A 26194-nucleotide genomic window follows, 5' to 3' on the forward strand; every position below is an offset into this window, starting at 1 on the left:
TCAAGGTCAAAGGGGAGATGGGGAAACTGCTTTGTAAGGTGCAGATTTCTAAACAAATGCAAGAAATATTTTGCACAAGTAGATTGTCCTGTAGGTGCTTTGGTGTGGCTTCACGTGTATGATAGTCTCTCCCGGACACAGGGTTTGTCCTCAAATCTGCTCCCTGGTGTCCCGACCCATCCAGCTGCTCAACTACCAAATGTAGGCATCATTCGGGACCCCTCTCAGTCCCTCCTATCTAAGCCATCAGCCTCTCCTGTTGCTGTGCCTCCAACTATATTCTTAATATCCCTGAGGATCCAGCCTCCCTCTCTCCACCACGGTCAGCCCCTCCACATGGCAAGCTCATTCCCGATCCAGATTCTTTCCTGATCCTCCTTCAGCTGGGACCCGCTGGCCCGGATCTCTGTGTGGCTGGCTCCTTCTTGTCTTCCAAGTCTCAACCCAAATGTCACCTCCCTAAAGGGCCTTCTCTGACCGCTTTCTAAGCAGCTGCTCCAGGCCGCGTTACCACATACTGCATTTGATCTTCAGAGCATTTTCTGAACCTGCAATCATCTTATTCCTTTGTTTTCTTACCTACCATTTACTGTCCAACTGCCCATTTGGAACTTAGGCACTGTCTGTCCTGTTCACTGCTGAATCCCTGCTGCCTGGGACTGTACCTGGTTCACAGTAGGTCTAATAATAGATGGTGATAGACCATCTTCCTGGTGGGGACAGATGTGAATCTGGTTTCTAGATGATGATACTAGCAAACGAGTACGTGCATCACTGCCCTTGGCTGAGGCAATGTCGGCAGAGTCTGATTTATAAAGTAAGCAGAGCAATTTCTAAAAGGAGACTCACACCCCAAAGAGGAAACCAGGATGCCTGTATAAGCCAAGGCAGCAGCAACTGTCACATCACATATTTAGGAGTGGCGCTGGTGACGTCTCCCTGCATCCCGTGCGGGGGACTCCAGAACCTGAGAGTGTCCGGTTTGCGTTGGGCTTTCTCAGGGAGTTGGGGGTTAGGAAGCTGACTTTGGGATTCACCTGTTAACTTTATATGTTTCACTCCAAGTGCCCTTGAACTGATCGAGGAGGCTACATTTATAATTTCTGAACTATGTTCATGGTTATAAGAAAGCAAGTTCTTTTTGGCCTGAGCATCGAGGAGGGGCCCAGTCATCCTTTGTTAAACAGATCTTTACTGACCCACTGGTGATTCTGAGCATCCCCCAGGTGACCAGGTTTGTTCCCTGATCTCACGGTACTGGTGCAAAGAAGGCTGGTGCGTCCTCACGTTTCTTTTCTTCTTTGTTCCTTTAGGTGGGCTTGGAGAGCAGCCATCTGAGAGCTGGTCGAATGCTACAGCCACGAATACCAGCAGTGAGGAAGCTAGAGAGGGTAATGTGAGGCCCCACCAGGCCTTGGGGTACTCTTTGTTTTTCAGTTGTTGTAAATTTCACATAACCTAGAATTTACCATTTTAACCATTTTAATGTGTACCATTTCGGGGCATTAAGTACATATACAATGTTGTACCACCATCACCACTATCTAGTTCCAGTCGCACCCATTTCCCTCCCCCATCCCTGATCCTGGCTTTGGGAACCTCTTATTGTACCTTTTACTTTCAATCTTAGTGAACTAGAAGCAGTGAAGTCTGTGAATGAGGGGGCAGTGAGGCCTTTTGTTGAGTGGGGTGGGCCGTCTGCCAGAGAAAGGTATAAGGGTGGTATTTGGTTGCTCGGGGACTGGATGGCCTCCAGTTAGACTCTGCAGTCTGGGAGTGGCTTTTCTCTCTAGCCCTTGGCTGGCGAGCTGAAGGCCCCGAGGACGGAGAGGAGGGATGACGAGGTTTTGGGAACCAGGGGTCTGACAGAATGAGTGGGCCTGGGAAGCAAGAAAGGGAGCTAAAGCTGGGGTGGGGACTGGGAGGCAGGTGTAGACTAGAGACCCCGTGGACAGTTGCGGGGGGGCTGTCTGTGGCAGGGGCGGGCCTGGAGGTACCACCTCTGCCTGTCTGCACACCAGCGCCCAGACGCGCATGCGCTCTCAGAGATTCTAGCCTGGAGATTATGGGAGGCGCCTCACTGGAAGCATCTTGGTTTTGGAGAAGGTTTTCCTGTTCAGAAGCTGTGCTGGAGGAGAAGGGCTGCTGGGCTTCTGTCCGGCCTGCATCCTGCAGGAATCAGGGCTTGTTGCCAACAAGGGCATTCCTTCTATTGATACATAAAATTAACGCAGAGCAAAATGAATCATTTTTAAATGCCAGAATCCTGTGTTTCAGGGCTGCTTCTGTAGAGGTGAATACAAACCATTATTCACTTCATTTTATGTTCTTTCTTTAATGTTATTTTATATTTTACACACACAATATATATATAACTTCACAGTAATGTACAAATGTGATGATATCATCATATACTTTTCTTAGTGTTGTGTTTTTTTCTTTTCCCTTTAATTTGGCTACCTCCTTCACTTCTTTTTTCCACATGTTACCCCTCTACTCTTCGCCAGGTAATGCATGCTAATAACTTTGTTTTCACCCTTTCATATTTTTCTCCATGCACATATATTCACATATACACTGATGCAGAGATGTATACATATGCATACATAAACATACACATAAACACATAAACATATATACAGATATGTTTTGTCCTTTTTTTAAAAAGGGATCATATTTGATACGTGTTTTTTATGCATTATGCTTTTCTCACTCATCAGTACCTCATGGAAAACCCCTCCAAGACACTTGTATAACTTCAATTTATTCTTTTGAATAGTTGCAAAATATTCCTGGTATGAATGGGCCATAATTTATTCAATCCTTCTTTTATCAGTTAATAGTAACTTCAAGTTTTTGCCATCATAAACAATGTTGCAGTAAAATACCTGAATATAGATCCTTACACACTTAGTATGTTTTAAATAGATGTTGCTAAAATGCATTTCAAAAGGTGTAAGTGTGCTCCTTTCACCGTGTCCTCCCTGGCACTAGGTATTATCAGTGTTTTTAATAATGGAAACGATAGCTTATTATTAGTTAATTTGTATTTCTCTGACTCCTGGTGACTTTCAGCATCTTTTCCTACCTTTGTCAGTGATTTGGGGGTGCACTTCTGTGACTCGCTTCTTCCTGTCCTTGGCCCATTTTCCTGTTGGCTTGCTGATCCCCTCTCAGCAGTCTGATCTCCTTTAGAGAGAGGCAGACTCTTCCACTCACAATCCCCACCACCACCATTTGACAAATGTGCATCTGATTTTAAGTCGCACCAAGTATTGCTGGGACCGTGCGCAGGGCCCCTTTAAAATCTGTATTTTTCTGCTTTGCTTTCTCAAAGGTATTTTGACTTAGGCATTTTCAGGCTCCCAGTCACCTGGTAAAATCCGTGTCACTTCATTTTGGCCACAGATGACCAGCACTTAGTGGTGAAAATGGACACAGGGTGTGAGGATGAAACCAGAAGGATTTGCCATTACCCTTCAGTGATGTAGATGCCACACCTAATATTTCCTTCACGATTTAAGTGATTTATTATGGCATGAAAACCACCCCCAAACTTAGTGACTTCAAACTGTGATTTGTTATCTCTCATGATTCTGTGCATTGACTGGGCTTTCGGGGGTGGTTCTTTGGCTGACGTCAGCTGGGGTCACTCACTTGATTACATTCATCTAGCAGCTGGGCTGGGCCGAGAGGGCCAAAAAAAGCTTTAGTCACATGTTTGGTGCCTCACTGTGCCTCCACATGCTGTCTTTCCACATGGACCTTCACCATTTAGTTGTCTAAGGATTTTTTTATAGCATGGTGGCTGGCTTGCCAGAGAGAGGAGACAGAAGCCACCAGTCCACTTCAGGCATGGACTCTGAATGCTACTTCTGCCACATTCTATTGGTCAAAACAAGCCAAAGGGCCAGCTCAGCTTCAAGGAAAAGAAAATAGATTCCACCCCTTAATGTGAGAAGTGGCATGAACTTACAGGGATGAGAGCTGTGGCCATATTTGGAGACCATCTACTGCCTTCCCTCCCTGCATCTTTCCTGCTCACCAGCAATAGCTATTGTCAGAATTTTTAATATTAATATTTACTGGTTTTTTGGGCATCATATTACCCAACCAAATAAACTTGAACAGTCAGACACACTTGGGTTTGCATCCCAGCAAGCCACTTAGTAGTTACAGCCTTGGATAAGTTGTCCAGCTCTTCATCTAAGGTTTGGAGAGAATTAGAAACAATATTTATGCAAAGCGCATCGCCATGTATCTGGAACTTAAAAGGTACCCAATGAGTGTAGCTCTTCCCCTTCTCTCTCTCCACCTTCACCTCCAAGAATTAGATTATCCAGCACGAAAAGTGCATCGTCCACCTCTGGACTGGGATTTCACAGCTGTTTAACAGCTGCACAGAAACACCATTAAGGAAGACAGGAAGGAATAAGGCTCCCGCAGCCCATTACAATTCTGCCTCTGGTTGGGTTGTACACGGTACTCACACTGCGACGAGAGATCTTCTTGGGTGTCTTGAGGAGGATGATGACAGCACTGCCCCACCCATGCCACACACCCCTGCAGCTGGCTACATCCATAGTCTGCAGCCCCTCAAATGATCCTGGTGTGTTTCAAGAGGATAATGTCAAGGTTAGGCCAGTCCCTTCACTCTGTATTACAGCAGCAGACGAGCAGGTCTTTAAGCATCCAGGGTGAGCCTGAGGAGGAAGGAGACCCCCAAGGTGAGGTGAAGGCCATCCCTTCTAGCTTGTTCCCCCAGCCTTCCCATCTGTCCCTCCAGGACACTGTCAGGTGCCAGCCTGGGTGTTTCTCGTTTTTGTTTGAATTAAAGATAAGGCAAGTTGTGTCAATCTCAGATTCCCCTTTAATCACAACCCACCCCGCTTCCGCCACCCCCAGAAAAAGGGACCACCCAAGCAGGAGAAAGGATCTGAGGGAAGCCCCTGGTCGGCTGGCTGCAGGACCAGGTGTATTTCCTGGCATTATGTTGCTCCCCTCAGCCCTGATGGCGGGGATTTGTGCTTCCAGCTTTGGGGAGGTCTGGGGGGCCTTGGGGAATTGCTCACTCGGCACCCCTTGGCAGACTGGTCTGAGGAGCCTTCCTACCCTGGAGATGAGAGCTCAGCATGCATTTCGGGGCCGATAATGGGATTAATGAAATGGAGTGTGTAACTGTTCCTCAAATGAAGCTGCGACTGTTTTGGTAGAGCCTGATTTCCAGAACCATATTCATAAAAGAGAATGGACCTTTCACTTTCTGTAGCAGTCCCTAAGGGCTCTGTGCTGCAGCAAATAATAATGGAATCAGGTTGCACCAGAGAGCAGGGATCCCTCAAACTTGGGCACAGAGCCTCACCTGACCCCTGAATGTCACTTATGTCAGCATATCTGGGTGTAACCATTGAACCTGACTTTAGGCATTCTTTCTAGCCTGTCCCCAAATGCAGATGTGATGGTGATAACTGCAGCTCTCGTCGAGCCCTTACACAGCAGGCGTTTGATGTTCATTGCCTGGTTCCATGCCCATGACATCACCATGCAGCAGGAAGGAGATCTCAGGGGACAGTGGCTCATCTAGAGCCACACAGGTAGTGAATGGCAGCATTTACCTTGAGCCTAAGTCCCCCTGACCCTGAATCTCTTGCTCTTAATCTTTGGGCTACATCAGTGGTTCTCACACTTCCTTATGCATCCGAATCACCTGGGGAGCCTGAAAAAGCACAGATGCCTTGACAGTCCTCTAGGCCAATTGAGTCCCAATCTCAGGGCAGGGGGGCGGACACCAGAATTTTTTAAAAGCTTCCTGATTGAATCCAATGTGCAGCCAGGTTTGGGAACCATCGTGCAGAATAATCCACAGTCTCTCCCTTTACTGAGCCTTTCAAGATCGCCACAGGCAAGGTGCGAATTTGCCAGTCACCCGTGGGGTGAGGGTTATGCAGGTGGCTGGACTGTCAGGGTGTTTACTTCCAGTGTAGGAGGGACTGGTTGACTAATCGAAAATCCGCAGTTCCTTGCTTGAGGAGCTGTGCCATTTATAATACGGCTGTGCCTTCAGCTGGAAACGGAACATCGAATAGCTATGGCAGATGTTCAGAGAGGATAGGGTACACTCCCAGAGCCAGAGAATTTAAATGGACTTTATCCCCCAGCCCACCCCGCCCCCAGCATGTTAAATCCCTTCAGACACCCCTGAAGGGAGTCCTCCTCTGCATTTGCTCCTCTTCAGATGCAGGCCTCTTGGACCATAATAAATAATTACATCCTTCTATTGGGACTCCAATTCCAGATAGTAGTAATCCAAGAAAATCCAATAATGACAGTTGCATTAAGATCCTTCTTCCAGGCTAAGCAGAACATCTGTTTAGACATATTTTTAATCGGCAAATGCTTCCTGTGTTGAGTCCTCAGCAAATTAAATTTCTCACTGGACCGAGGGGGAAGCTGTCATTCAATAACCCATCTCTGGAAATTACACCCCAGTCTCTCTCCAGGTGCACTTAAGATTTTCCCATGCTAACTCGGCTGCACCAGGCCCTAACATTACTGGCTCACATGTGTATATAGCACAGCTTCTCTGAGAAACATTGGATTTCTTAGTGTTAGTCCCTCAGATAGAGAAGTATTGATATTTTTGCCCATTCTCCAAAGGAGAGTTGGCGGCGGAGGAAAATTAAGAGACTTGTTGAAAACCGTATGGGAAATAACAAACTTCCACTTGCTACATCACTGCCTGTGATTACTTAAGACAGGATTCTCAGGATTTAAACATTAAGGACTTCAGGGCTGCCAACATTTTGGAGAGGTTTCTGCCGCAGAATTGTTTGGACTGTTGGGTTGTTTATTTTTAGAATAACTCATCCATTCTTTAACTAATTAATTCAAAATCCAAGAGCACCGAATGCTTACCACCAGCCAGACACTGTGCTGGGTGTGAATAGAGTGGTGAATGAGCCAACCACAGTCCCTGCCCCCATGGAGCTTCCAGTCTACTGGGGCAACTCACATTTGAAATCTGGATGCAATTTGTAGTCCTGGGCTGGGAGAGCAAGTTAGAATATCTGTAGAGACCAAGCAGGTAATGTCAATGGGTGAAATGCCTGGATGGGACCCTGAGGAGTGGGAGATAGATTCTAGCAACCAGGAAAACGTGTACCCTGACTGTAGAGAGCAGGTGCTACTTAACTGCTATGGGTTGTAAATGATGGAAGATGAGCCCACTGTTGCCAGATCTTTCCATTTTAAAAGAAAAACTAGAAAATCTGGATTTTTATGTGAAATTCCTTGATTTTTAAAAGTTGGCTTCTCAAATGAGAAGCCAACTTTGTTTTTAAACAAAACAAAACAAAAACCCAAAGTGTAGGCCAAAAGCATCCAGGCCAAACAAAACACATCTGTGGGTTGGGTTTATCCCAAGAGCTGCAAGTGTGTGACTTCTGATCTAGAAATTCTAGCAGTAAAACAATTATGTTCAGGCTTAAAAATGTGTTATATGCCAACTTTCTTGTTCTGGCAACTGAACTGGCAGGGACCCCTTTTACAAACATAGAACTACTGGAAAAAAATATAACCTTCCTCTTACTCCAAATTAAAAATACAGAGTTAAGCTCAAAGAAAAGATAGGGAAATTGTCATTATCAGAAAAGAACAGGGAACATAAACCCATGAAACTAAGCTTCAGATGGTGGCAAAACTGTGCAGAGGGCACTGAGACTGGGCCAGGATTTGGGGTACTGAGGGCTGATGGTTTTTTTATGCCCATGTAACAGCTATATAGTTTCAGGATTTGTGGCCTTGGTCCCGTGGCCTTGGAGACTGAGATCTTGCATAAAATGAATTCCTTCAAAGGGCTTCCTAATCATTAAAAAAGAAAGAAAAAGAGAGAGCGAGAGAGAGAGAGAGAGAGAGAGAGAGAGAGAGAGAGAGAGAGAGAGAGAGAGAAAGAAAGAAGAAAGAAAGAAAAAACAAAGAAAGAAAGAAAGAAAAGAAAAGACTAGAAAAACTCTGTCCAGTGGCTGAAAGAAGGGGCAAGAAATCTTGCTATCTTTCCTAGGTTCTAAGTGGGGGTAAAAACATATCTTCTATGAGAAACTGAATCCCAAAGCCTGTTCCTGAGACAGGTATAAGTTCTCAAATTTCATTTCCTATGTATGGAAACCATAAACTTAGAAATTAACATAAAAATTGATCTAGGACCCATAGAATCCCAAGAGCCCTGAAAAAATGAAAATCAGGGTCACACTCATTGCTGAGGGCATATGAGACTCTTGCAGAAAGGAATAACCCTCCCCCACAAAATGAACTTTAACTAAAAACATTAGAAACACAAAAAGTTAATCCATGAAGGATAATAACAGAGACAATAACTTGGAGAATTAGTACCCCAAGATGCAGAAATAATAGAAGAATCTGTGTGAGATTAAATAGGTATACATAAAATGGCTAAAGAGCCAATGGGAGAATTTGAAACTATTGTGGGGGAAAAAAAGAACAGATCAATTTAGAAGCCACTAAATAGGGCTTTTGGTAATGATAACTGTATTTATTGAAACTGGAATGGGATAAATAGTATATTGAACACAACTGAAGAGAGAATTATTAAAATAGAAAATAGATCTGAGGGGGAGGAGCTTCAAGATGGCAGAAGAGTAAGACGTGGAGTTCACCTTCCTCCCCACAAATACATCAGAAATACACCTACATGTGGAACAACTCCTGCAGAACACCTACTGAATGCTGCAGAAGACCTCAGACCTCCCAAAAGGCAATAAACTCCCCACGTACCTGGGTAGGGCAAAACAAAAAAGAAAAAAGAAAGACAAAAGAATAGGAATGGGACCTGCACCAGTGGGAGGGAGCTGTGAAGGAGGAAAGGTTTCCACACACTAGGAAGCCCCTTCATGGGCAGAGACTGCGGGTGGCGGAGAGGGGAAGCTCTGGAGCCACAGAGGAGAGCGCAGCCACAGGGGTGCGGAGGGCAAAGTGTAGAGATTCCCACACAGAGGATTGGTGCGGACCAGCACTCACCAGCCCGAGAGGCTTGTCTGCTCACCTGCCGGGGCGGGCGGGGGCTGGGAGCTGAGGCTCGGCTTCGGAGGTAATCACAGATTGCCAACAAACACATGAAAGGATGCTCAACATCACTAGTCATGCAAATCAAAACTACAATGAGGTATCACCTCACACCAGTCACAATGGCCATCATCAAAAAATCTACAAACAATAAATGCTGGAGAGGGTGTGGAGAAAAGGGAACACTCCTGTACTGTTGGTGGGAATGTAAATGGATACAGCCACTATGGAGAACAGTATGGAGGTTCCTTAAAAAACTAAAAGTAGAAGTACCATATGACCCAGCAATTCCACTACTGGGCATATACCCTGAGAAAACCATAATTCAAAAAGACATGTACCACGATGTTCATTGCAGCACGATTTATAATAGCCAGGACATGGAAGAAACCTAAGTTGATCATCGACTGATGAATTGATAAAGAAGATGTAGCACATATATACATATATACAATGTAGCACATATATACAATGGAATATTGTAGCACATATATACAATGTAGCACATATATACAATGGAATATTACTAAGCCATAAAAAAATGAAATTGACTTATTTGTAGTGAGGTGGATGGACATAGAGTCTGTCATATAGAGTGAAGTAAGTCAGAAAGAGAGAAACAAATACCGTGTGCTAACACATATATATGGAGTCTGAAAAAAAAGGAAAAATGGTTCTGAAGAACCTAGGGACAGGACAGGAATAAAGATACAGATGTAGAGAATGGACTTAAGGACACGAGGAAGGGGGAAGGGTATGCTGGGACGAAGTGAGAGAGTGGCATGGACATATATACACTACCAAATGTAAAATCGATAGCTAATGGGAAGCTGCCACATAGCACAGGGAGATCAGCTCAGTGCTTTGTGACCACCTAGAGGGATGGGATAGGGAGGGTGGGAGGAAACACAAGAGGGAGGAGATATGGGGATATATGTATATGTATGGCTGATTCACTTTCTTATAAAGCAGAAACTAACACACCATTTTAGAGCAATTGTACTCCAATAAAGATGTTAAAAAAACAAACAAACAGAAAACCAAAGTAGTTCTAGAAGTTGTAGACACTGTAATAAAGCAAGAAAAAGAAATTAAAGGCATACAAATTGGAAAGGAAGAAATAAAACTGTTCTGATTTCCAAATGACATGTTTGTCTATGTAGAAGATCTCAAGGAATCTACCACAAACAAACAACTCCTAGAACTAATTAGTGAGTTTAAGAAGATGGCAGAATACAAGACCAAAACACAAAAAAATGCTTATATTTCTAATAATTAATGTGCAGAAACCAAAATTAAAAACACAATGCCATTTATAATCACTCAACAAAAATGAAATACTTATACACTTTAAAAAACATGTATAATATTTGTGTACTGAAATTTACACAATGCTGGTGAAAGAAATAAAGACCTACATAAATGGAGAGAAATACCATGTCCATGGATTGGAAGGAAGACTCAATATAATAAAGATGCCATTTCTCTCCAAATTGATCTGTAGTTTTAATGTAATTCCCATTAAAATCTCAACATTTTTTTTTGTAGACATAGATAAGCTTATCCTAAAATTTATATGGAAAGACACAAAATTCATATGGAAACATAGCTAAAACAATGGAAAAGAAGTCTAAAATGAGAGTAATCACTCTGCCTGATATTAAGGCTTACTACAGGCCTTCCTCAGTATCCCTGGGGGATTGGTTTCAGGACCCTTCATGGATACCAAAATCTGTGGATGCTTAAGCACCTTATATAAAATGGCATAGTATTTACATATAAACTATGCACATCCTCCCATATACTTCAAATCATCTCCAGATTACTTTTAATACCTAATGCATTGTAAATGCTACATATTTGCTGGTGCACGGCAAATTCAAGTTTTGCTTTTTGGAACTCTCTGGAATTAAAAATATACTTTTGATCCACAGTTGGTTGAATCTCCAATGTTAAACCCAGGGGTATGGAGGACTGACTGTATATAATTACAGTAATAAGACAGTGTTATATTACCAGAGGGATAAACACATTGATCAATGGAACATAATAGAGAACCCAGAAATAAACCCTATTACTATATGACCCAGCATATTGGGTATTTATCTCAGAGAAATAAAAATCTTCACAAAAACACCTGTTCATGAATATTCATAACAGGTTTGTTTGTAAGAGCTGGAAACAACCCAGATGTCCTTCAACAGGTAAATGGTTAAACAAGCTGTGTACTACTCAACAATAAAAGGAAACTATTGATACATGCAACAACTTGGATGAATCTCCAGGGAATTGCACTGAGTGAGAAAAGCCAATTCCCAAAGGTTATACATTGTAGGATTCCATTTAAATAATATTCTTCAAATGAAAACATTTTTGCAATGGAGAACAGATTAGTGGTTGAGAGTGTAGGGATGGGTTGGAAGGGAGGGGAAGGGAGGTGGATGTGATTTTAAAATGACAATATGAGGGATCCTTATGGTGATGGAACTATTCAGTATCTTGAATGTGGTGGTAGATACACAAACCTATACATGTTATAAAACTGTGTAGAACTAGACACACACACACACAAGTATACATAATGGTGGGGAAATCTGAATGAGATCAGTAGATGTCCATATCCCAGTTGTAATAATGTACTATAGTTTCATAAAATATTTGTATTGGGGGAAACAGAGTAAAGGGTATAAAAAGTCTCTCAGTATTATTTCTTGCAACTTCATGTAGATCTACAATTATTTCAAAATTTTTTCAATTTACAAAAACTATTTCATATACAGTAAAAAAGTAATATCGAACCTCAACATTATGACCATTGCAAAACTTGTTTTATTGTTTCTTGTGGGAAATGTATTGCTCACAGAATAACACCTATTGAATGACTCATTTAAAACAAAACACATAATTACACAAAAAGATTGAAAATATGTAGATGCAGAAAAGTTATATGAGGCAAATACTAATCAAAATAAAACTGGCACAGCGATATTAATATCAGTCAAAATAATCTTTATTATGGATGAACATTATTACAGATAAAGAAGGTATTTAATGATGAAAGAAGCAATTTAGCTGGAACATTTAACAATCCTTAACTTGTCTTATTTAACCAGCATAGCCTTGAACAATATGAAGGAAAAATTAAAAATAAAGGAGAAGATGACAGTTCACAGGCTTAGTTCTCAAGGTTGTTTAAAACACTTTTCTCGGTAGCAGATACACTAAGGAGCCAAAAACATTTGTAAGTAGAATATTTGAACAACATATGTAGCACCCTTCAACCATCAATTTTGGAAACTGATGCACATTATTTCAAGGTTATAAGGAATATTTATAAAAACAATCACGTAGTGGGCTACAAAGCAAGGCTCAAAACAACAAAGAATTGATACCTTGGAGCATGGGCCACCATCCATGGCCAGAAGGCCAAATCCAGCCTGCCATCTGTTTTTGCAAATAAAATGTTATTGGAACACAGCCATACCCATTCATTTACACAGTGTCTACGGCTGCTTTCACACTATAATAGCAGAGTTGGGTAGTTGCAATAGAGAATATATTAACCACAAAACTTAAAATATGTACTATCTGGCTTTTTACAGAAAAAGTTTGCTGACCTGTGCCTTGGAGAATAGGTCCTTGGAACACAAAGCAATGTTAGACATCAATAACACACACAGAGAGACAAATGTTTAGAAATTAAAAATCACACCTCTAAATAATCCAAGGATCAAAGAACAAAGTCCAAACGGAACTTACAGAATATATCAAAATCTAACATTGAAATGTACATGTCAAAAGATGGGATGCAGGCAAAGAGGAACTCAGAGAAATTTTAGTATTAAAATGGTAATATTAGAATGTAAGAAAGATTGAAAATTAATATGCCAAACATTCAACTCAAGAAGCTAGAAAAGGATGACCGATTGATTTGTTACAAAGGTGCCAAGACAATTCCATGGGGGAAAAACTAGTCTTTTCATCCAACGGTGCTAGTACAACTGGATATTGCATACAAAAGAATGAAATTAGACCCCTACCTCACACCATATACAAAAATTAACTCAAAATGATTGAAGAGCTAAATACAAGAGCGAAAAGTATAAAACTAAACATAAATCATTATGAGTTTGGATTAAGCTGTACAGGTACACCTCAGAAATATTGTAGGTTCGGTTCCAGACTACCGCAATAAAATGAATATGGCAATAAAGTGAGTTGCACAAATTTTTTGGTTTCTTACTGCATATAAAAGTTATGTTTACAATATACTGTAGTTTATTAAGTGTGCAAAAGCATTATGTCTGAAAAAATAATGTACATACCTTAATTTAAAAATACTGCTAAAAAATGTTAACCATCACCTGACAATTCAGGGTTGCCAAAAACCTTCAATTTGTAAAAAACACACAATAAAGTGAAGCACAATTAAACAAGGTATGCCTGTAATTTATTATATATGATACAAAAAGGCAACAAAAAAAATGCATAGATTGGACTTCATCAAAATTAAAAACTTTTGTGCTTCAAAGGACAGTATCATAAAAATGAAAAGACAATCTATAGAATAGAAGAAAATATTTGCAGATCATATATCTGATAAGGGTCTGGTATCCAGAATATATAAAGAATAATTATAACACAACAATAAAAAGACAACACAATTAAGAAATGGACAAAAGATTTGAATAGACATTTCTCCAAAGAAGATATACGAATGACTAGTAAGCACACGAAGAGACATTCAACATCATTAGTCATTAAGGAAATGTAAATCAGAACCACAATGAGATGCCACCCACTTCACACCCATTAGGATGGCTATAATCAAAAAGATTGATGATAACAAGTGTTGACGAGGATGTGGAGACACTGGAACCCTGATGCTTTGCTGGTGGGAATGTAAAATGATGCAGCTCCTTTGGAAAATAGTCTGATAGTCCTCTAAAAGGTTAAACATAGAATTACTATATGCCCCAGCAATTCCACTCTTTGGCAAATACCCAAGAGAACTGAAAATATATGTCCACACAAAGTAAATGGCATCATGACTCTCTTGCAGATGGCAAGGAGAATGCTATGCTTCCACAGAGCCCTGGGACTTTGCATGCTGGAGCTGAGACCTTCTCTCCCCGGGTCCGAAGAGCTACAACCTCAAGGACAGAGAGGATATGGCCAGGAGGGGTCATCCCCTATGTCATTGGAGGGAACTTCACCGGTCAGTAGCTCCAAATGAGGCCTGGTTTGGGGCTGGATGATTTGTCTTCCTAGGTAGGCAAAGTCCTCCCAGGAAGGACTTCGGTGGGATGGAACAGACGCCGGAGCCATAGCAGTCCCCCTGCTGAAGCTCCCTCTTGCCCACAGGGTCTAGTGCAATCGACCTGAGGAAACTGCAGTCTCTGTTGGTGCTATGTCCTCAAAAGTGGTCACCTGGTCCCTGAGGCTTCATGCAGGTGGTGACCCTATGACCCTGGTGGAGTCCCCGCCCTCCTTCCTGACAGCATCCATACCCTTGGTTCCGTTGCACTCCCATGGCATTAACCCAGGGCCACCAGTGCCAGATCCTTAATTAGGTGCTGGTGATAAAAATATGACTAAGATGTCATCCTGCTCTCAAGGGGCCCTCAGCCCTAATAAGAGAGAGAGAGATGTGTTCCTAAAGAATTAAAATGTGGGACTTGTCATCAGCTACTAACTTTTGTTCCTTGGTGTCTTAACCATGTTCTTTCAGATCTGGTGTGCTTTTCTGGCCAAAGATTTATATAATCTTCTTCCAAATTAACTAATTTTATATAGAGAACTTTGTTTACACGGAGATATTTGTTATTAGTAGGATTGCCATTTTGGTGAGTAATTGCTCTATAAACAATTTTAACTAAAAGTGTCAAGATGTCACTTGACACTTGGATGGCAAAGTTACTCTTTCTTCTAGATGTATGTTTTGGGGGGACATTAACACCACACCCGCATCTTCTACACTATGATGGGAGCCTCCCAATGGTTCGTTGGTTTGTTTTTTGCAACAAAGTCTTTCTAGAATTCAGACCCAATCCCCAACCATCCTGTGTACTTCCCAAACAACTATTTTTCTAGATCCTTCTCATTGCTTCTAGCAAAATCAAAATACAGTAGTATTATTTATTTCAGACTGACAGATTTTGAAAAGAACACTTATTGACTAGATGAAACTATCAGCCTAGAGTTTACTTTATTCTTGCTCCCAATTTACTTATTGCTTTTCCAATTTCTAATCAGGGAAATATGAAGAAGGGTTCAGAGGAAGTATGAAATTCATCTGTTTTCAAAGGACTTACAGAAAATTAAGCTCAAGGATACCCCAGCAAGACTAAGTGAGAGAGTGGCATGGACATATATACACTACCAAATGTAAAATAGATAGCTAGTGGGAAGCAGCCGCATAGCACAGGGAGATCAGCTCGGTGCTTTGTGTCCACCTAGAGGGGTGGGATAGGGAGGGTGGGAGGGAGACACAAGAGGGAGGAGATATGGGGATGTGTGTATATGTATAGCTGATTCACTTTGTTATACAGCAGAAACTAACACACCATTGTAAAGCAATTATACTCCAATAAAGATGTTAAAAAAAGAATGATACAACAGGATTATTATATTTGAAAAAAAAGGAACCCCCAGCAAACACTGAACCCCAATGCAAAAGTAGCATGAATGTACATGCAAATAGAATTTATAGAGCATATGGGAATACCGTCCTGTAGGTATAAAATAGAATGAAGGGGTGGAACACAGTGCTGGTGATTTACTTCAAGAGCCTAAAATTGCCAAATTGAATAACCTGAGTAACATTTTTTTAAATTTAGAAAAGTACTTTCAATACAAAGGAAAAGTTGGGAAGCTGGGGACATTTTGAAAAATCTATTTTTACCCTCTCTCCCAATTCACAAACTCCTACTCTCTAGGTTTTGGTAATGCAGGAAAGTTATATTGTATCCTTAGCTAGGGAAATCCTTACTCCTCGTTCATTTTTATTCTGGGGCACCCAGATGAGCTTTTTTTGATCATTAGAACATGCTTTGTTGTCAGCCAGCATCTAAGGAAGGTATGGACCTGTCATTTCAGGAAGCCAGAGAGCCATTTTTAAGCAGGCCATGAGACACTGGGAAAAGCACACCTGTGTGACCTTCATAGAGAGGACGGATGAAGAAAGCTTTATTGTGTTCAGTTACAGAACCTGTGGGTAAGTGAAAGCAAGTTCACCTCAGTGGAATCTGAGGCAGACAAGTCAGATGGCTCATGAGTCTTGAATTTTCTCTCTGAAACAAAGTGTTTCCAATATGCTGTAATATATAGAAGCCCAGCATTTGTCAGAAACTCTTCTTGCCCTCAATGAACTCACAATCCAGGGACAAAGTAGGTAGGTCAAGAGGAAGACTCCAGAATGACAAGGTGTCTGTATCTCCTGTCATGGGAGCAGTTGAAGGAATTGGGAGTGTTTCATACAAAGTGGTTCTGAACCACCTTGGGGCCAGTGATTCCACTGAGAATCTGATGAAGCTATGGGCTCCCTCATTATGAATGTACATATATGCAAAATTCTTCATGTAATTTTGTGGGCTCCATGGGCTTACAGACTTCCTCCAGAAAACATAACAAATAATAAGATGACTGGATTATGACTATCTGTTATGCCAATAAATGTAAGTGTGATATACTCTCCTATTGAAAGGAAAAGTTTCCCATATTAGTTCAAAAACTTAAACCCAACTACATGCTGTATACATGAGATGACTACGGAAGAAAATGATCCAGAAAGGTTTAAAAGCAAAAGGTAAGAAGGCATACAGGCAAATACCAACAAAAATAAAGCTGGGATCACAATGCTAGTTGTAGACAGGCTTTTTTGTTGTTGTTTTTTGTTAAGTCAGAAAGCACTAAAAAAAAAAATGGTGAGACACTTTATAATGAGAAAGAATTCAAACTACGGTGAGAATATAACAGTCATAAATCTTTATGCACCAAATAGCATAGCATTAAGAGTCATAAAACAAGCCCCAGGGGTTTCAAGGGTAAATTGAGAGAAACACCAGCAGCAGAGGACTTTATCTCATGTCTGTGAACCCAAGTAGGTCAATGTCAAGTTGACCGAAAAATAAGTAGAGATTTGTAGAGGACTGGAAGAATGTAATTAGTAGAGTTGATCCTATGAGTCAGATTCTATAACCTGATAACACATTTTTTAAATGCCTACTGAATGTTTATAGACATTGTCCATCTGTTAAGTATTAAGAACACCTCAATGGGCTTCCCTGGTGGCGCGGTGGTTGAGAGTCCACCTGCCGATGCAGGGGACACGGGTTCGTGCCCCGGTCCGGGAAGATCCCACATGCCGCGGAGCGGCTGGGCCCGTGAGCCATGGCCGCTGAGCCTGCGCGTCCGGAGCCTCTGCTCTGCACCGGGAGAGGTCACAACGCTGAGAGGCCCGCGTACCGAAAAAAAAAAATAAAAAGAACACCTCAATGAATTCTAAAAGGCAGAGATAACATTAAAATATTCTCTGATTGCAAAGCAGTGAAACTGGACATAACATAATAACAACAAAAGATAGAATAAATACTCCTGCATTACCTGGTAAGTTAAAAGTTCCCTTTTTTACAACTCTTAGGTCATAAAGAAATCAGGATTAAAATGATAAGAAGTCTAGATAAATGAAAGCCCTACAATTCAGAATTGAAGAGATCTGGGTAAAGCTACGTCCATAAGAAAACCCACAGCCTCAGATATCCACATCACTAAGAATGACAATGAAATATTCAATTCAAAGACATAAGCAAAATAAATAAATACATAAAACCCACCACCACGACAAAACAAACCTAGTGAGAGCAGAAGAAAATGGACAAGGTAACACATTATAGGACTGATAAATTGAAGAGTAAATTCTTTGAATAAACAAACAAACAACTGTAGACAAACTACTTACTCGTTAGTCTAAGACAAAAAAGTGACAATGCAGAAATATACAAAATCAGACATGCAAAAGGGGGAAGTAACCACAGATTCAGCAGAATCATAAAAGAGTACTTTATAAAACTCTAAGGCAAGAAATGTGGAAATCTGGATAATGTGAATGACTTCAAGGTAAATATAAAGGGCTGGCACAGGCCAGTAATGGAAAGAAATCGGAAAATTGACAGAAAAACTTTCTCCCCCACGCCTCCAATGTAGAGTTTCACAGATAAATTCTTTCAAAACTTCAAGAAACAGATTATTCTGGTACTATTTAAGTTTTTTAGCGCATAAAAGAACACTTTCTTCCAATTAACTTTTAATGAAGTATCATGGCATTGCTACCCCCTAATGAAAAAGATGACACCAAGGAAGAAAATTATAGACTCATCTAACTTATGAACAGCCATGAAAAATAGAATAGAAGAGTAGGCTGCCAAGAAGGTTTATCTAAGGAATACAAGACTAGTTCAATGTTAGGAAATCTGTTTGCATTATTCAACATATTGATAGATCAAAGGAGATAAGCCATATTCATGTCTCAATAGATGCTAAAAAGGCATCTGCACATTTCGACATGCCTTTGTTGTTTTAAAAAAGTAGTCACGGTAGTACAAGAAGAGATGTCAAGGATAGATCCTTGACTTACACACACACACACACACACACACACACACACACACACACACACACATATATATATCCCCAAAGCACATTTCATGTTTATCAGAGATAATTCTAGAAGCATTTCTGTTAGAGTCAGGAACAAGTCAAAGATGTTCATGATCACCACAATTATTTAACATTTTTTTCTGGAAATAATAGCTAATGTAATTTGACAAGAGAAAGAGATAAACACAATGAATATTGGCAGGAACAAGCCAGTGTTTGTATTGTTTGAAGTTAATGTAATGTGTGCCTAAAAAACTCAGAAAATCAATCGAAGAACTATCAGAAACAAAGGGAGACTCTATTAAAGTGACTGATTACAAAATTAATAAACAGAAAATTAATTACTTTTCCTTTAATGAAATAATTTGATATACTTTCATAATGGAGAAAATCACAACTTTAATAGAAACATGGTAGATAATATATTTAAGAATGAACTTAACAAAAATGCAAACATATGCCAGACTTATAGAAAGAAAATGCCAAAACTCTAAAGAAACTTAAAAAAGAAGAAAAAATGAAAAGGCATACCATTTCCTGATATGGAAATGCCCAACATAGTAAAGATGTCAGGACTTCCTAAAATAACCTATAAATTCATGCCATTCTGATTTGTATGTATATGTGGGTATGTGTATACATGTATTTTAAGAACTTGAACAAATGGTATTAGAATTTTTCATGTAGAAATAACTGAGAGAGAGAGAGAGAGAAACCGAACAATAGTGACAGGGACAGAGATAGGGGAGTGTTTGGTGTTCTATCCCAACATGTAGGATATTAAAATGCAAATGAAGATAATAACAATTAAAACCATTTGGAACTCAATAAAAAATAGATAATATGGAACAAAAGAGTTTAAAATGAATATGTTTATACACAAATTTAGGTAGCATTTTAAATGAGGGAGAGAAAGATGGATTAGTCAATTGGGATATTTGAACATTGGGATAATTAAATAGCTCATTGTGAAAAAAATAAAGCTGGAATCCTACCTCACTTCTTTTTTTTTAATTAATTTATTTTTTAATTTATTTATTTTTGGCTGCGTTTGGTCTTCGTTGCTGCACACAGGCTTTCTCTAGTTGCGGCAAGCAGGGGCTACTCATTGCAGTGGCTTCTCTTGTTGTGGAGCATGGGCTCTAGGTGTGCAGGCTTCAGTAGTTGTGGCACGCAGGCTCAGTAGCTGTGACTCGAGGTCTCTAGAGCACAGGCTCAGTAGTTGTGGCGCACAGGCTTAGTTGCTCCGTGGCATGCGGAATCTTCCTGGACCAAGGCTCGAACCCGTGTCCCCTGCATTGGCAGGCAGACTCTTAACCACTGCGCCACCAGGGAAGCCCTACCTCACTTCTTATACCAAAAATTATTCTAGCTGGATCAAAGATATAAACATTTTGAAAAGAAAAAGAAAGAAAAGAAAAAGAAACAAAAATTTGAAAAGTATTAGAAGGAAGCAAGAGTGTATTTTACTTATAATCTTGGAACGCAGATGGCCTTTCTAAACAGAACATAAGAACATAAAGAAATTACATTAAAATTTTGTATGACAAAAACAACACAAAAAACAAAGTTAAATAAGAAATAACAAAGCAAGAAAAATATTTGTAACACGTCTGATAGTCAAGGACTTGATCCCATAATGTACAAAGCATTCTTACAAATCAGTAATAAAAAGATGAACAACCCCCCCAAAATTGGGGGGAGATGTGATCTCACAGTTCACAAGAAAAAAATATAAATGTCACATAAAACATGAAAAACTATCCAACCTCAGTACAGTGAAATACCACTTTTCACCTATCAAATTGACAAAGATAGTTTGGCAAAACCAGTGCTGTCCCAGTTGTGGGGAAACAGGGCTTTTTAATATACTATTAGTGGTCATATAAAGAGACACAACATTTTGGGATTGCAGTTTGATAGTATCTATCAAAATATCAAATGCACATACTCTTTCTTCTATTAATTCCACTGCTAGGAATTTACCCTACCACAAACGAGAAAGACCCTAATGGTTTCTTTGTTTTGCATTTTGTTGTTTGTCTGTTTTGTCTCCCTCTCCCCTGAGGCTTTGTTTAAATAGCAAAAACTGGAGTCAGCCTAAATGTACATTAATAGGAGACTGATTAAATACATTTTAATACTATGTTGCTTTGAAAAAAATTAGATAAGTCTATATGTGCTGTTATGAGAAGATCTATAAATTAAGGAGGAAAAAAGGCAAGATGAAGGACAATGTACATGTTGTATTTTGTAATTAAAAGAATATATGTACATAGATGTATTACATATTTTGGAATAGCATTTAAGAAACTGTTAACAGTGGTTATCTTCAGAGCCTTAATACTTAAATCTTTTGTAACATGGGCGTGTATTTTTTAAATGTTTTATAGAAGTTATTTGAGTGGTGGGATTATGGGCCATTTTAATTTATTTTTTATACTTTTCTATATTAGGAATAATGAATATATATTTAAAAAGATAACTGTGCCCAGAAGGGGAGTCATCTCTAAGGCTCCTCTGGTAATAGTATCAAGACTCATGCTTTACAGAAACCATTGTCTCCTCCTTGTCATCAGAGATGGTCCAGCGGAGAATGGGGGGTGGGGGAAGTTAGTTGCTTTTTTCCTGGAAGAGAGGCCATATCTTTCTTCAGATTCTCAAGGGAATCCATGACCACCATAAAGGTCAAGAACCATTTTTGGAGGGAATTTCTGCGTTGAGAGGGAAGTTAGACAATGAGATCATTTTCAGCTCTCAAGTCTGCGTTTCTTTTAGACACACACACACACACACACACACACACACACACCCCCAAGGGAGGGGTGTTAGACTCTTGCTATTCCCTGATCTGCTGACCTGGGTATTTCTGCAACTGTCCAGCTGTTGTTCCTATGTTGGGCGCCGAGGTGGAGGCCCGCAGGCCATATCCATTGGGAAAAACTGTGACAAGTTTGGGATTGTGGCGCATGAGCTGGGCCACGTGGTCGGGTTCTGGCATGAACACACCCGGCCAGACAGAGACCAGCACGTCACCATCATCAGAGAGAACATCCAGCCAGGTAAGGAGTCTGTATGGAGCCTGGAAGACACCGGTCAGGCAGGTGGCATCCATGGGGTCAGGAAGGAGTAAAGGGGGGGGGGGGGGCGGGGAGCAGACAACACTCGTTTATAAGTATGGAGGCCTTTGTCACTAGCACTGTCCATCGGTGGCCCTTCCTGGGAGGTCATCTGCCAGAGCTTGTAGGAGAGAGCAGAAGTGAAATAACTTTCCATGTTGTAAAGGAATCCAATTCCATTTCCTAACAGGAACAGAATCTACCAGAACACTGTTGCAGCATCAAAGCTGATAAGCCAGAAAAAAAGTTCTCCCAGTTGCTTTTCTAAGACTCATTTTTGCTGATATAGGCAACATATTTTTGAAACTGAAATATAATTAAGATACAGTACACGTAAAAAGAGTATTCCTGCCTATCGCAAGGCAGATAGTGTCTAGATTTCTTAAAAATACCTCCTCCTGTGAAAAAGTTTTATACATAAATTCATACTGAACATGAAAGTAGCTGGTTGAATAATATAGTTGCCTTAAAAATGCTTTTGAGAGCCTGAATTGTGAATGTGGGGTTGAAGTTAACTCTTGGATTTGTTTTCTTTTGTTCTGTCAATAGCAAGATTAGAGATTTAAAAACAATTTTTTTTTTGAGCAAGCAGACTGATAATTAACCTGTCTACTAACTGAGTTTAGGAGTTTTGTTTTTGTTTTTGTTTTTGTGTTTTGCGGTACGCGGACCTCTCACTGTTATGGCCTCTCCCATTGCGGAGCACAGGCTCCGGACGCGCAGGCTCAGCGGCCGTGGCTCACGGGCCCAGCCGCTCCGTGGCATGTGGGATCTTCCCGGACCGGGGCACAAACCCGTGTCCCCTGCATCGGCAAGCGGACTCTCAACCACTGCGCCACCAGGGAAGCCCGAGTTTAGGAGTTTTGAGTGGCATTTTGGGAGGGATGTTGTGTGGTGGGGTGCAACCACATAGTGCTGTTCTGTTTCAAATTTCCAATCTGTTAAAAACAACAAGAACCACCACCAAACCTGTCATTTGTCTGATTGGGCTAACAGAGCTCTCGGAAGTTGCTATGGGCCCTCCTTCTCCCTCCTGTGCCTCCTTTCAGGTGCCTGCCTTGGTTTTCAAAGGCCTTAACAGAGTGTTATGTCACAGGTCAGGAGTATAATTTCTTAAAAATGGAAGCTGGGGAAGTGAGCTCTCTGGGAGAGATGTACGACTTTGACAGCATCATGCACTACGCCCGGAACACCTTCTCAAGGTCGGAATCTATGGTTATGCCTCGTCTGTGTTGTAATGTGCCTGCCGCAGGCTTGGGTCGGATTCCTGGAGGTCTGCAGAGAGCGGGTCTCTGCATGTCCCTAGCACAGTTGGCGTGTCTGTCCTTGAAATACAGTGGCCTCTGGGCTGCAGTGAAATATAATCTAATCAGGTTCCCGCTAATAAGATTGAATCCCATTGTGAAGCTGGTGTTTCATCATGCCCTCGTGTCACAAACAGCAAACTAGAAAAGGGAAATTATCGAGAGGTTAGCTGGGATAATAACTTAGAGGCTCTGTATAAAATTTCCAGTGGGGGGGTGGGTATCTTCTAAAGCATGTCCTTGATGTAAGCATGGTGACGCTTACCAGTTCTCCTAGAAGCAGTGTGGTTTATTGGGACCTAGACTGTGTCAGAGCTGGGAGGGTGGTAAATCATGGGTTCATTTTAGAAGAAAATGAGGCTCCGGCCAGCTGGTGGCCACGCAGGTAGCTGGGATTAGAGTGAGAACAAAACTCCAGGTCTCCTGCCTGCTGGCTGCGCATGATGGTAGCTGTTTTCCTCAAGCGTGGTCACACCAGTTATGTACAGCTGGCATCAGCAGGATCTGTTTTGATGAGTTCGTGCTGTGCTGGACCCAGTATTTAAGTATTTTCTGTATTGCCCTTGCTTCTAGATCATATAAGTGTTTTGTATATAGAAGTTTTCCCCCGCTAGTCCCAGTTTTGTAGGTCTTTCCACTCGACTTAAAGGAGACACAGTGCGAGTATTCTCTCTTGGCATTTTTCCCCCGGTCTCTTCTTAAAACCAGCTTGTTTGCTCTTTATTTATTTAATCATTAAAAAAGATTTGAGGTGATTCCCAATATATACAAGAAGAAAACTAGGTGAGAAGACTTGGGGATGGGGGAGGGAAATATAAGGGTCGATGGCTAAGTTGAAGCTTGGCATCAGTTTGGTATTCAGAATATATGCCATGAAGTCATGTACCCTTTGTTGGGGTTGGCAGAAAACCCTGCCCTGTGCTTCCTAGCAAGTCATAGCAAAGAGGGAAACAATCCATTTCATAAGTCTCTGTGTCCATAAAGATCAAAGGAAACCATTAGGTCAGGAGACATAGTGCTCTTGGGAGTGGAAGGAAGACTATTTACGCAGGCTGATTGGCTCTTGGGTACGGCTGCTGAAAGCATCCTGTTGATGAGGTCGTAGAACCGTGGGAGACATCCTCCAACCCTCAGCATCCCACGTTCTACGGGGGCACTGTGCTCTGGCCACACAGCTGAGTTAGTTAGGATGGCCATCCTGCACCCAGGCAGGGGCTCTCCAGAACTCTAATGGGAGGAGTTTGGCCAAAGTTAGCATCGTTGAACACCTGGCATGGGAGTGACCTACCCTGTTTTCTTTACTCTTCTCCTCGCTCTTTATCAGAAGACACAGAAGGCAATGTGATGTGGTGACGAGACCACTGAACTGAGAGTCAAAGGCTGGATTCTAAGCCTCGTTCTCTCCCATGTACCTTGCTGTTGAAGGAGGTCCAGACAGTAATTCGGGGCAGCTGTGTGTAGGGTCAAATCGCCACCTCCCTGGGCCTCAGTTCCCTCATGAGAGAGTTGGACCAGATGTTCCCTGAGCCCCTTCCAGCTCAAACATTTCAGGTTGTAATTTCTTAACGAGAATGGGTGAGGGATTGACAGATATGATCACACTCATTGCCGTATTGGAAATCCGAGGCTTCCTCTTCCACGCTGGGAAACTGAGACTTTGAGGGACCTACCCTGGGGGTGTGAGAGTCAGGATAAGTGGCCCCTCTGCAGATGTCAGAGGTGGGATGCTTGGGTGTGGAGGTGGGACTGATTCAGGTTTGGGAAATGGTTTAGGGAATAGCCAGCTCACATCGCATTGGCCCCAGGGGTTGCAGGCGGCTAAGTAGAGCCAAAGTGTTGATTTTTTCAGGGAATCAAGGTCAAGTTGGTCCAGGTGAGAAGCTTGTACCTTGGGTCTTGTTTTTATAGCTGTCCAAACTCTTCATATTGCTTTATACCTTATCTATCAATTATTCTTATAAATTTATTTATTAATATTTATCTGTTGCATTCTCCTCTCCCTCACTGGACTGAGATCTTTGAGGACAGAGACTATCTCATTCTCTTCTAATCCCCAGCACCCAACACAGCGCCTGGCACAGAGTAGCTGTTCAATAAATATTTGTCAAATGAATAAATTAATGAATGAGTCGAAGGAGACAGGAGATCCGCAGTGCCGGGGACTAGGTGAGGGAAGAAATGTCCATCGTCTCATTGCAGTTCTTTCCACATGCAGTTACAGTGGTCACTTCATTAAGAACAATCTACGAGTTTCTATTATGTAGGAAATTTTGGATAAATTACTACAAATGGGATGTAGAAACTGCATTGCCTTCTCCATGCCTGCGACGTGCCAGTAACTGTGCAAAGCTCTGAAGCCAGAGGCCGAGGCAAGAGTGAAGACAGACTGTCTTCTGGCACCAACATTTCTTTTCTTGTCTTTCAAGAAAAAAAATTCTTTTTTTTTTTTTTTTTTTCTGATTTCTAACCCGTAATGCCATCCCTTTTGCCCCTCAGGAGATAACCGTTTTAACACCGTTGTCAGTGTGAAGGATTTTATCAGCACAGACCAATGGGAACCCATGGACCAAACCCATGAAATAACAGTTCCTCATCAAAAGTCCACCTAGAAGGGAGCTTGGCAAGGGAGCAGCCCATGGGTGTGACGGGTGGCTAGTTAGGAGAGGAGCAGCCTCCCTGAAGGTGTCAGGCGGCAGAAGTCCCCTTCTGCTCACGTGATGTTATCTATCGTTGCACAACGATCTACCCCCAAACTTAACAGCTCATAAAAACTCATTTTTTATGACATTGTGGGTCATTCTGATTCATTCTCCTCTGGTCTTGCCTGGGATTGCTCCCACAGCCATACTCATTAAGACTCTTAAGACCCAGGCTTTAGGATGTGCGTGACATCACCTCTGTCACATTCTGTTGGCCAGAGCAAGGCTCAGGACCAGCCCAGATTCAAGTGATGAAGAAAGAGATTCTACCTCTTAATGGGAGGAGTTGCAACTTCGTATTGCAGAGGGATACGGATGTTAGGAGGCACAGACTTGT

General features: G+C 41.4%; 1 protein-coding gene across 1 annotated transcript in view; it reads left to right on the forward strand.

The window, feature by feature from the left end:
* The window catches only part of TLL2 (tolloid like 2), a gene marked incomplete at both ends in the record, with an annotated part of 128531 nt that overhangs the window by 60638 nt on the left and 41699 nt on the right, over window positions 1-26194 (forward strand). Inside the window, 5 exons of the mRNA XM_082854393.1 lie at window positions 1314-1391; window positions 14141-14300; window positions 16181-16294; window positions 21619-21797; window positions 22951-23056. Coding sequence (XP_082710519.1) covers window positions 1314-1391; window positions 14141-14300; window positions 16181-16294; window positions 21619-21797; window positions 22951-23056 — 637 coding nt within the window. The remainder of the gene's footprint in view (window positions 1-1313; window positions 1392-14140; window positions 14301-16180; window positions 16295-21618; window positions 21798-22950; window positions 23057-26194) is intronic.

This window comes from Leucopleurus acutus (assembly GCF_964270905.1).
Source record: "Leucopleurus acutus genome assembly, chromosome: 14".
Classification (NCBI taxonomy): Eukaryota; Metazoa; Chordata; class Mammalia; order Artiodactyla; family Delphinidae; genus Leucopleurus; species Leucopleurus acutus.